This window comes from Rhipicephalus microplus, chromosome 5, assembly GCF_043290135.1.
Source record: "Rhipicephalus microplus isolate Deutch F79 chromosome 5, USDA_Rmic, whole genome shotgun sequence".
Classification (NCBI taxonomy): domain Eukaryota; kingdom Metazoa; phylum Arthropoda; class Arachnida; order Ixodida; family Ixodidae; genus Rhipicephalus; species Rhipicephalus microplus.
In genome coordinates, this window is record NC_134704.1 from 178,838,296 (window position 1) to 178,850,823 (window position 12,528).

At 45.8% G+C, this 12,528-nt stretch overlaps 1 protein-coding gene across 4 annotated transcripts in view; it reads left to right on the top strand.

Moving 5' to 3' along the window:
- LOC119174088 (hydroxylysine kinase) overlaps window positions 1-12,528 on the top strand; it is a 294,965-nt gene that overhangs the window by 171,762 nt on the left and 110,675 nt on the right. For 3 of the 4 annotated variants that reach the window (XM_075896241.1, XM_037424888.2, XM_075896240.1), the window contains one exon: window positions 4,901-5,034. The exons of the other annotated variant lie outside the window; for it this stretch is intronic. In XM_075896241.1, coding sequence (XP_075752356.1) covers window positions 4,901-5,034 — 134 coding nt within the window. The remainder of the gene's footprint in view (window positions 1-4,900; window positions 5,035-12,528) is intronic. 4 annotated transcript variants of the gene reach the window in all.

A 12,528-nucleotide genomic window follows, 5' to 3' on the forward strand; every position in this document is an offset into this window, starting at 1 on the left:
CGACCTCAACGCCGACGTCCAACGATAGCTCCAACGTGCGGAGGAGGCCCGCCAGCTCGCTCGAGCTCGTATAACGGACCAGCAACTGGTGGATGCCGGACGCCACAATCTCCGACGCCGAGACGCCGAGTACCATCCTGGAGATCGTGTGTGGGTTTGGACTTCCATTCGACGACGTGGACTCAGTGAGAAACTTATACGACGCTATTTCGGACCCCACCAGATTCTACGACGTGTTGGCGAACTAACGTACGAAGTGATCCCCGATGGGGACTCCCGTACATCACGACGACGCACGCTGCCCGAAGTCGTCCATGTGGTTTGCTTAAAACCTTTCTACGAACGATGACGAACTTTTAATTTGTGTGGACTGTCCCTTATGTTAGCATCGGGTCGATGCACTCTTAGAGGGGGGGTAATGCCGCGAACCATGCAATGGGTTTGTTTATTTGTGTTTTGCTTTTTCGGCCTGGCTGCGCCGGCCTGTGCTATCGCCGTTTTCACAGCGTTTCGAACAAACGCTACCGAACAACGCTTCAGGCGTTGTTCGATAGAAACAACGCTTCAAGCGTTGTTTGTTAGATACGCTGCTCGAACGAACAGCGTTTCTAACAAACGCTATCACGGCGTTCCCGATACAATTCGACTATTCGAGAAACCCTCGCGCCGAGGGATATAAATTCCCGCACAGCCGATGCCGCGTCATTCGATCGCCGACGCTCACTAGCGTGCCCGTCGTTTTGCTGGCCGCTGCTTCGCCACCTGTGTATTTTTTCAGTTGTTAGGGGAGCACAGATTCAATCCAATAAACTTGTTTTCCTCATAGACAACTGCGTCGTCCTTTGCTGCGTGACAATATATGCTGACGATATTTGTCTATGGACTTCGGCTGTAACTCGTCTACAAGTACGTGCAAGAGTCCAGCAGGCTGCCACCCTGACATGCTCATATCTCCGCAAGCAAGGTCTTTCCGTCTCAACGGAGAAATGTGCATTGGTTGCGTTTACTCGCAGAGCCATGACACAATACTCCGTTACCATCAATGGACAAAATATTCCATACCAGAAGAACCATCCCTTCCTGGGTGTGATTATTGACAGGGACCTTTCGTGGACTGCCCACTGCAATTACCTGAAGAGAAGGCTAATCTCCATCGTCCATATAATGCGGTTCCTCTGCGGAAAATCTTGGGGTGCATCGATAAGGTCAATGATGCAGCTATACAGGGCACTGTTTCTGGGATTTTTGCGCTACAGCTTGCCGTTACTGGCAAGTACGTGCAAGACGAACATCCGCACTCTCGAAAGTCTGCAAGGACAAGCACTACGCGTGTGCTTAGGATTGCCGCGATGCACCTCAACCTACGGGGCAATTATGATCGCAAGAGAGCATCCAATTTGAACATACATCACCACTGACAATTTCAGAGCCCACATAAGACACCTCTGCCGAGTTCCTGGTCACCATGTTGCAGTGTTGCCACTTCAAAGACCACACGCGATGTTTTCAAAGATTATTCCTGCCCATAGAGAATGCCTTCCTTTTGGCTTCACTCCAGCAACAAGAGCAGCGTCACCCCCGTGGTGCCTACAACAACCACAGGTGTTCCTCACTATTCCGGGTATAACGAACAAGAGCCATAATTCAACAGTGGTCCTACAACAGGTGACATTGTCGCTATTCAACGAAAAATACGGCCAGAGGACCCACATTTACACCGATGGATCGGTCTCGGCTGACAGCTCCATAGGTGCTGTTGTCATCCCGGCGTACCAGGTCACTATAAAGCTCTAACTGTCGCATAGGACAACATCCACAGCAGCGGAGCTTGCCGCTGTACGTGCTGCTATACTTTATATCACGGAAGCCCGACCTCAAAAATGGGCTGTGTTCTGCGACTCCAAGGCATCCCTTCAGAGCTTGCAATCAGCTTTACGACAAAAGGAGCATCAACAACTAGTGAATGAAATAAGAGAAGTGATTCACGAAGTTTTATTGAAAGGACATGACTTGGTGTTCCAGTGGTTACCGGGACATTGTGGTATTGTCGGTAATGACCTTGCTGATAATGCTGCCCGATCCGCCCACGCGGACGCCCAGACAACCCCAATTCCATTGTCGAGAACCGACGCTGCAAGGGGCCTTCACTCGTTCGCTAACACCATGACGGAAAATTTGGCTGAGTGACCCCAGTGTGAGGAACCGCCGCCTACACAAATTGGACCCATCGAGAAAGCTTAAAGTTCTATCGGACCTCTCCCGCCAGGATGCAACTTTACTGTGCCGCCTGTGGTTAGGAGTAGCTTTTACAAAGGCGTACTCCTTTCGCATAGGAATGGCGGATAGCTCCCGATGTGAATCGTGCGACACTGACGAGACAATAGAACATCTACTGTGTTCATGTGAACGTTTTGCGAGCGAACGCAACTTGCTACGCGAAACGTTAGAGACACTAGACAGTAGACCTTTTTCCGAAGAGAAGATACTTGGCTCACGGCTCTACGCGTCGCTGGCCAGCAAAGCGACGCGGGCATTGCTAAGTTTTCTAAAGACGACCGGACTACGCGACCGCTTATAAGCGTGCAATGGACAAGGTCACATCTACACACACGTTGCCCTTCACTTCTCTCTCTCTTCTCCTTTAATCCCCTCACCCCTTCCCCCAGTGCAGGGTAGCAAACCGGACGTGCGTCTGGTTGACCTCCCGGCCTTTCATTTCTTACCTTCCTCCTCCTCCTCCTGATGACATGTGAAAGCCTTCTACGCAGTGCTTGGCTGCAATTTCAAAACCAATATCTTTATCATCAGGAAGTGTCAGATGCATATTGTAGATATTAAAGGATATTTAAACTCCCAGCAAAGTGCTAAAGCCTTAACACAGCACTGATCTGCAATCATTATCCAGCTTAGAAGTCATTTGTAGTGCTCTCTAACACTTTCAAATAAACTTATCAAACACTGGAATGATCTACTTGGTTTGGTTCGTGATACTGATGTGTCTGACTTTTTGTAGGCACTTGCTCTATTTTTCTCATTTTTCTATTTCTCTCGTTTTTTACCGGGCTCCTCTTAGGAGTGATATTTGTTTATTGAAACAGTAGTATCACTTTTATTGTGATACTACTGTTTCAAAGCTTTCATTTTGTATTCATGTTCATCACTCCTGCAGTAGCCATGCATTGGGCTGCACTATTTGAAAATAAATATATCATCCCAAATTGTACCACGCAGTGCTCGGTTCCCATCTCCTGACTGATATCTGTTGCATCATGAAGTGTCTGGTGTGGTTTATTGCAATGGAGAACATTTTAGCTGCAGACAACGTTCAAACGCCTTCCGCACAGGGTTCAGTTGCAATCTTATGACCGATATCGGTGACCTCATCAAGTGTTGTGTGCGATTTGTGTTTATAGAGAATACTTTGACTACAGATAACGTTCAGAAGTCTTCCATACACGATTAAGTTGCAGTCTTTTGAGCAATATCTCTCATATCATGTATGTCAAGGTTAGTTGCGTTAGAGCATATTTTGACTACAGACAATGCCCAAAAGCATTCTACGCAGTGCTTGGTTCCTATCTTATGTCAATTTCTGTTGAGTCATTGGGAGCCAGGTGTGCTTTCTTACATTGGAGGAAATTTCTAATACAGACATCATCAAAAGCTTTCCATACAGGGTTCTGTTGTAATCTTATGATCGATATCTGTGACATCACGAAGGGTCGGGTGTGGTCTGCCACTTTAGAGACTATTTCGACCACTGACAATCAAGAGCCTTCCATACAGGGTTCAGTCACAATTTTATGATCGATATCGGTGACTTCATAAAGTGTTGTGTGCGATTTGTTTTTTAGAGAATATTTTGACTACAGAGAACGTCCAGAAGTCTTTTAGACAAGATTCAGTTGCAGTCTTTTGAGCAATATCTGTCACATGATGAAAGGTCAGGCAGAGTTAGTTGTGTTAGAGCATGTTTCGACTATATCTGTCACATGAGGAAAGGTCAGGCACAGTTAGTTGTGTTAAAGCATGTTTCGACTACAGACTATGACCAACAGCATTCTACGCAGTGCTTGGTTCCTATCTTATGACCAATATCTTTTTAATTATCAGGATCCAGGCGTGCTTTCTTGCATTAGAGGATATTTCTAATACACGCATAATCAAAAGCCTTCCAAACAGAGTTTAGTTGCAGTCTTATGAACAATATTTGTGACATCAAGAAGTATTGGTTGCGGTTTCTCGCTCTAGAGAATATTTTGACTACAGACAACGTCCAGAAGTCTTCCATACAGGATTCATTTAGTACAGTATTATGACCAGTATCTGTCACATCATGAAGTTTCAGGCACTGTTAGATGGGTCAAAGCGTATGTCACCTTAAAAATATTGGAGCTATCATTCCCGCTCGTATATATATATTGAAAGCTGTCGTCCACTCTCAGTTATTGGCATGCATTCCTTCAAGCAGTTGCGCGTAATCCTCATCAGAAGACTTTACACAAGCACACATTTACCATTTACATAACAACTATCGCATAGCCATTAAGTCGTCCCCATATTTACGCCTACTGACGTACACCGTGCGTTTTCCACCGACGCTTACACACGCTATTTCTTGCTGACTCACGTCCTCACATACGAGCACGAGTGGATGCGCTCGTAATAAAGCATGTCAACCTGACATATGCCTCTCTGGACGACCACCTCTCTGGACTATTGCACAAAAGTACAAAACCAGATACCGCGGCCTAAGCTTGTCTACTTTTGGAGGCACACTCATGTTAACTACAGCACAGAGAAGGTTATGACGGCACGTAGGGCACCTTAAGAAAAGAGTGTCGCGTTATAGTCACTGGTGCTATATCATTAGTGATACAGTCACTGTAACCCTGCGCAGGTACATTTGTGAAGGAATGCGCAATCCGGCTGTTCACCTTCCTGCCCGGGCGCACGATAAGCCGCAGACAAGTGAACGACCGTATGTGCCTTACCTGGGGTGGTCTCTTGGGAAGAATTCATCGAGCCATCAAGGTATGAAGGGCCGCCTCGTCCAAACGCAACTTAGAGACATTCAGGTGTTGGAAGCGGCAGTCACTGGCGGATACAGAACGAATGGACATGGTTTACAGTTTGGGTCAAATGCTATAGCTCTTTGTGTCATTCCATGGTAGCAGTCAGGCTGATGTTGTGTGTTGTCAATATCAATGTTTGTCAACTTTGAAGAGGGAATAAATGTAACGTAATCTGAGTAGCTTACTTAAACACTTAGTAAACAAAATAGGGAGTCCAAATATTGGTAAGCCCGTTGTTCTAGCAAGAAATAAAAGAACAATTACACATGACATCAGCACGACACAATAGCATTCTGTAAACATTATTACAGACATGTAGTCGTTGATTTGCACCACATACAAACAAAGTTCGGCCACGTACCTGCGTGCTTCGCTGTAAATGTCGCCGAAAGACCTTCTGCCGGCCAAGAGGCCGTTTATGCTTTGCCTTGGCTGAGACAGCACGTCCTTCTCTATGCTGAACCACCCGCATCTGGTTGACATTGACAATGCAGAGAAAACGCTGAGTGAGATATGGACGCCATCCACCAGTGGTGTCGAAGAAACTTGAGGATGTGCAGAACCCAGGCCCATTGCCACGTAGCAGCACCGTATTGTCCGCGGAAGGCTTTTTGTCTAAAGCGTCGCCAAAGCGCAGCCTAAGCGCAGCCTAAGAAACACTAGCGAATTCGTTATTACGTATCTATGTACTTTAGTTTTAAAAAAACATCTACTACACACCTATTTATGTAGCGCCTCAGTTATAGTTAATATTAAATTTTTGAACGACAATGTAGTTGATATTGGCTTTATCATCGATAATGTTTAGAAGTATGAATGCAACCTCCAGTTCAAAATGGCTGGGCGTTCAGGTAGTGCTCAAACATAGGCCAGGTATCTGAGCACCTGTATGTTATGAACACCTGTCTGTATGTTACATCAGCTGTCATGTAACATACAGACAGACAAACGGACGGATCAATATTTCAGTGTTCAAGCATCCCGAGAAAGACTCGTCTTAAAGGTGCACTGACACAAAATTTCGTGGCCGATATAGCCTGCAGGGTCGATTCTTGGGAACATTGGTATATCTTCTGCAAAATATCAACAGTGAATATAGCTTGGAAGGTATATTAAATCAATTTTGAAGTCTGCGTGAGCCTTCGACTCCATCGTTCCATTGATATTTTCGAATGAGACCCTTTGAGGACCCCCATACTTCCCTCGCTTCACCACGCTGCAGTCAATGAAACATGTTACGATTACGTCATAGCCGCTATTTCACAGAGAACGCTGTTATGAGATCAAAACTCGGGTCAAGCCTGGTGCCGTATGTCCGCCGCTGCCGGTTTCCGTAACCACTATCGCAGACATAAAAAGGACATTGTACCAAGAAAATAGTGAGGCTTGAACCCGGGTCCGTAATATAAAATCCCAGTATTCTACCACTGAGCCGAAGTGGCTTTTTTTTTTTCTTTAATGTTTGGGAAACTTTAATGCTTCGCAAACTCGCCTTAGGCAGGCTCGATGTCGGAAAAGGAACCACCCTAATATGAGTAATAAAGCGTTTCAGAACAGAAAAATAAAGAACAACCAGGCGTCACAAAAAGCGAATAGCGTAACGAGTGGGTCGTCTAATGTTCCAACCCACTACAAAAGCTTGTTCTTGTTCTTCTATTAGCTTTGGCGCATACCCGTTTCAGGCATATATCCTCATCGATGTCAGCCATTGCACGAACAATTGGCACAAAATTCGTTGCGAGTGTTTAGCGGATACCACGCTTCCCAGAAGAATGGCGAATACTAGCACAGTGAATGTTGGCCTACTACGCAGAAAATATTATTAATAATGCCGTAGTAGATACCCAGCAAGTGTGCTAGCAGCAGTTACTCATTGAGTGTTTAGGAAAGGCTCTGAAATGCCGCTTTTCTATCTTTCGCTGTGACTGTGCTGCGCCTTCCGCGCAGGCCTGGCGTTTTTCCCCCTTGCCCACGTTTGTACCTGCAGTCTATACTTCTCAGCGGCTGGTTGCCGTGGCACACTCTTTCAAAGTTTCGTGTTTGGCGACAATTCAGTGCCGTTTCCGATTCCATAGTAATTACTGATGTGTACCATGTGAAAGTGTGTCACAATTTTGTGCCGACGTAGTAAAGAGTTGCACACGTTAGGTGGGGATAGTTGTACCCGGTTTTCGGAGCTCTCTAAAACGAAACATGAAACTGGTCAATGATAAAGAGCTTGTAAGTAATTGTATGTCACGTGCCGTATCCAACGATGTGCCGTGTTGCGACTAACAGGCCCCCAGTCACACATCGCAGCAGGAAAACGCGAGGCCAAAGTTTCTCTGTCAGTACCCCTTTAAAAAGTTTGCCCCATGTCTGCATGCTTTGCTCAAATCTCTTCGAAAGACTATGGTCTTGCGTTTGGAGAGAATGAACAGAACGTTTGTTTGATGTTCTGTGCGATAAAATTGGTGAATCGTATTCTGGAGGTGCTGCGTTACATTCATAGAGTTTGTTATAGTGCATCGATCTATGCAGCGGAGTGGTGAATGCGTACGAACAGCAAGATCATCACGTGTTTCGCGGACCCGAGGAGGACTGTCACGGCCCCTCGACGGCACCTAACGCCAAAGATAAGTGTGTTACTCCGAAGAAGGCGCGAATCAAGAGGATTACAGCGATGCGACGATCATAGAGTCCGCGGGAGTGAACTAACTGTGATGGAGAAGCAGAAGACAGGCCTTTCACAATAGTCACGTAAAAGAAAGCCCGACCATCGGGGATACCCGTAATTTTCAAGCTGACAGACCCTAGCGCCTCATTCTGGAAAGTCAATCCGAACAAACTGGCCAATGAAGTAGTATCTGCTACTAAAGAGAAAAGGCAGTGGTTTCGTGTCAACAAAGATGACAACTTCTCCGTAAGTGTCTCTAGAGTTACTGCATCCTCCAGACTTCTAGAGTTAACACATGTTGCTGGTCTTGAAGTGGCACCGTATATACCGCAGTCGTATGTGAGGAACCTAGGAAAGATTAGACAAGTACCAGTGCAATACAGTGAATATCAACTGCTTGAATATTTGAGAGACAGCGGTGTAATCTCAGTCAGGAGACAGACTAAATGGCTCCCTCGTGAAGATGCTTCAGCAGAGCCACATTCACTCGGCAGTATAATTCTTGAGTTCTCCCCCGACAAGCCACTGCCACCTCGCATTCTCCTAGGCTTCACAAGTCATCTGGTGGAAGAGTACCTACAGCCTGCTACACGATGTTCCAACTGTCAACGATACGAACATTTTGCCAAATCGTGCCATGGACAACTTCGCTGCAAAATCTGTGCAGGAGCACATGATTACCAAGAATGTACATCGAGAAATCATCCCAAATGTGCGAATTGCAATGGAGACCACGTAGCGTCATATGCTGGTTGTCCGAAACACCAGGCAGCTACTCGACTAAAGCGACAAGAAATTTTGCTTGGAAGAGCTCTAGAAAGGGATAGCCTTGTCCGAATCCTGAAACTGTACAACCACTCCCTGTGACTTCAAAATCACAAAAGAGTACATCACCACTGTGGTATGCGACGATAGCCGAGCGTTCTTCAGCTCAGAAAAACAAAAGTACAGCCGAAACGGACTTTAGAGGACGATCACCAAGCGTTCAAAGGCAGCAAGCGACAGCAGGACACCGAAACCGTCGGCAACTCAGGATAACCAAGCGTCTACACCTTTCACCTCGGCAAAGCCAAAGGCACAACAGCAACATGCACCCAAAACAAGTGATGTGGATATGGTTATGTCGATGCTCTTCCTTGCTTTGAAAGCAATCCTGCGTGTATTTCTACAGGCCAATGACCTTCCAGAGGTGAGCGCAGTCCTTTCATTAGAGCCTCTAGAAGTACAACAAAAAATTGTTGTGTAGCAAAATGGCTCTACAAATGAACAACTGTTTCCGCAACACAGCTGTGTTTCAGTGGAATGCCAATGGCCTTAGGTTCAAAAGCGCGGACTTTGGGAAGCTGGTTGCTCAGTATAGCTCCCCCGTTCTGTGTCTAAATGAAACCAACGTTAGCCCTGACTTTCGGATTTCTAATTATGTCACATACGCAACAAGAAAAAATCCTGGCTTGAGCAGGGCACTGTTATGCATACGGTGCGACATACCCTCTTTCGTTTTATACTCGTCAGACTCGGACGTGCCAGAAGTTGTAGGTTGCAAAATTTAATTACAGAAACTTATCATCACCGTAATTTGCGTTTATTTGCAACCATCAACACGCATCTCCAAATCATCTCTGGTTCATTTATTGGGTAAAGCCCAGGGACCTGCCCTCATCTGTGGAGATTTTAAATCGGACAGTACCACGTGGGGCAGTACTCATACCGATTGACGTAGGAGAACACTTGAAAAAGCAATTTATCGATGTGGTCTTGTACTGAATCATGGATCAGTAACGTTTTAAAAGGTGATAACTATGCAAGCTGTCTAGATTTGGCTATAGCCTCCTCTGACAGTGCACGAGATATGAAGTGGTGCACAGACCTCAAAACACGAGGGAGCGACCATGACCCAGTTCTTATGCAACACCCAATAATGCAAGTGCAAACGACCACATCGATTTCAAAGCTAACTGACTGGAAACTATTTCGTGAACAGACTGGACGTGACTTGATGGGAGTTAATGCACTGGATGCATTTATGTCCTGCATTAAAAGCAGTTACTCCCGTGCGACAAGGTTTACAGCTGTCCCAGCAGGCCGCTCCATTGTAGATGCAGACTATGAGCGCCTACTAGCAATTCGAAGACGAGCAGAGCGTCGCTGTTGCCGCACTGGGAGGCTTGAAGATTATAAGAAGAGTCAGGCCACACACATTCAATCTAACGGACACATGAAAATGTTAGGTCGGAAAAAATGGCAAGATTTTTGCCATTCATTGACCCCATTTACTCTACTTCCGAAAATCTGGCAAATAATCACTGCTCTAAATCATCGAGTATCCCAGCGAAACTTATTCAGAACATTGGCCATGTCTCTTGGATTTACCGAACGTGATGTTTCTAACAAGTTTCGCACAATGCTGACTGGAACTGGGCAATTGGTTCGCAACACTACTGCTCTGCCTAGTTCTGTTGAGCAGCAAATCCAAGATGCATACACTTTACACATGCTCAACTGCATAACACGTATTCTCTACTTGAGTTGCGTACTGCTCTATAACTAACCCGCGTAAGAACGGCAACCGGTCCAAACAACGTATCGTACAGTGTTCTAAAAAATCTGGGACCTAACGGCATGCCAGTTCTTCTGCGGATATATAACGACATGTGGACGAAGGCGTACGTTCCAATGTGTTGGAAGGTTGCGAGAATCGTCCCACTACTGAAGCCCGCTAAATCACCGCTTTCGCTTGACTCATTACGACCAGTCAGCCTCCCTAGCTGTGTATCTAAAGTTTTGGAAAAAATGGTTGACAGAAGATTACAGTGGTGTATCGAAGCTAACAACTCACTTCGAGAATAGATGGCTGGCTTCAGACGACGGCGATGCACCGTGGGCTGCGTCTTCAACCTCGTTACATTCGGAGAACTTTATATGAGCTGTGGAAACGTGGCTGTTGTGGCGTTCATAGATATTAAGAAAGCGTTCAACTCTGTGAGCCACGTTTCTGTGCTGCACGTGCTTACCTCACTAGGGGTTCACGGTCGTATCCTTCAATGGATCGCCAACTTTCTACGTAACAGGCAAATATACATTTCAACCAATAACGGAGACTGCGATCGCTTCAACATGAGCAGTGGTATACCCCAGGGAAGCGTTGAAAGTCCGCTTCTTTTCAATGCTGCAATGGCAGGTCTTCCAGAAGTACTGCCCGAAGCCTTGAACATATCCATGTATGCAGACGACATATGAATATGTATGTCTCTTAAACCACTGGAAGTGATCAAACACCGGCTTCAACAAGGACTAAACGCAACAAGTGATTACCTCAAAGAGCGAGGCATGCATATTTCTCACGCCAAATCTGTAGTTCTGCCATTCACGACAAAAACAGTGAAAAACTTGAAGCTTTTTGTAGATGGCTAGAGAATCGAAAGCATCGCTTCCTTGGCGTTAGCTTAGATATCCAACTTAGATGGAGTCAGCATATTGCTGACCTAGAAAGTCAAGTGAACAGCACCATAAATGTTATACGTCGCATCGCGGGAACAAAATAGGGCGGTACATCGGCGTCTCTACTCCACGTCCATCGCGCATTAATCCGACAGAAAATTGCCTACTCTGCACCACTTCTCCACAACACCGCTCAGACGTCGCTGCACCGACTTTAGCTGTTACAAGAACGAAGCTTACGCATATGTCTGGGGTTCCACGGGCAACATCAAGTTCTCTGACACTAGCAGAGGCAAGAGAACCCAACTGTATAGTAATTAGAAATGTGGAGACATGCCGGCACCTCTTTCGTCTAGTCACGCAACACTCTTCCCATACGCTCATATCCAACATCGCGAGCCGTGCTGGAGCCCAAATACACCACGTGTCCCAAGAGTACATTTTCCGGCTTGCTGTGTCGACACATTGACCACTGGACCAAAACTACCCTCCATGGATGCTTGATCTACCAACTATTGAAACGTTAATAGAAGGACTTCGCAACAAACATCAAGTGCCAACCGCTGCCACACAGCAGTTGGCATCACATCATCTGTTTCACAGGTGCCAAGAATACACTCACGTGTACACTGACGGCTCCGTCACCAAAAAGGCAGCGACATCATCATTCATAAATTCGGAATTGCGGGAAAAAGATGTATGTTGGTTGGGCCACCTCTCCTAATCAACAACGTCGGAGCTCATAGTGATTTTTCTAGCCGTAAGCTTTATTAAACTGTCAACGACACCAAGAAAATGGGTGGTAATTACAGACTCTCTGGCAGCACTGGCATGTGTGGAAAATGCTACTTCAAGACACATTGATGTGTATATAGTATACCCTATTCTAAAAGAGCTCTCAGAAACTACGAAGTCGAATCATCGAGTGGCATTTCAGTGGGTTCCAAGTCACTGCGGAATTAAGGGAAATGAAATGGCGGATGAGTTGGCGAAAACCGCTCATAACTCTACGCAAACGTGCCTCATTCCTGTATCTCAATATGATGTAGATAGAATTTTAAGAACAACAAAACGTGAACTATGCCTGTCTACCTGGTTCAAAGTCAAAACAAAGGAATCGATCATATATTCTGTTGATCCTCATCTTGAATACCAATTAGACTGTGACCTCACAAGACATATTGACACACTCATTCATCGCCTACGACTCGGAACTGCTCACACAAAGCACTTTTTACTTCGTATTTAGCGTGCAACATCGTCATCATGTTCATGCGGCCACGATGACGAGGATATCTTTTACCTTTTGCTCGACTGTCCGAAACACGACACACGCCGAAGGTGACTAGAACAGGAACT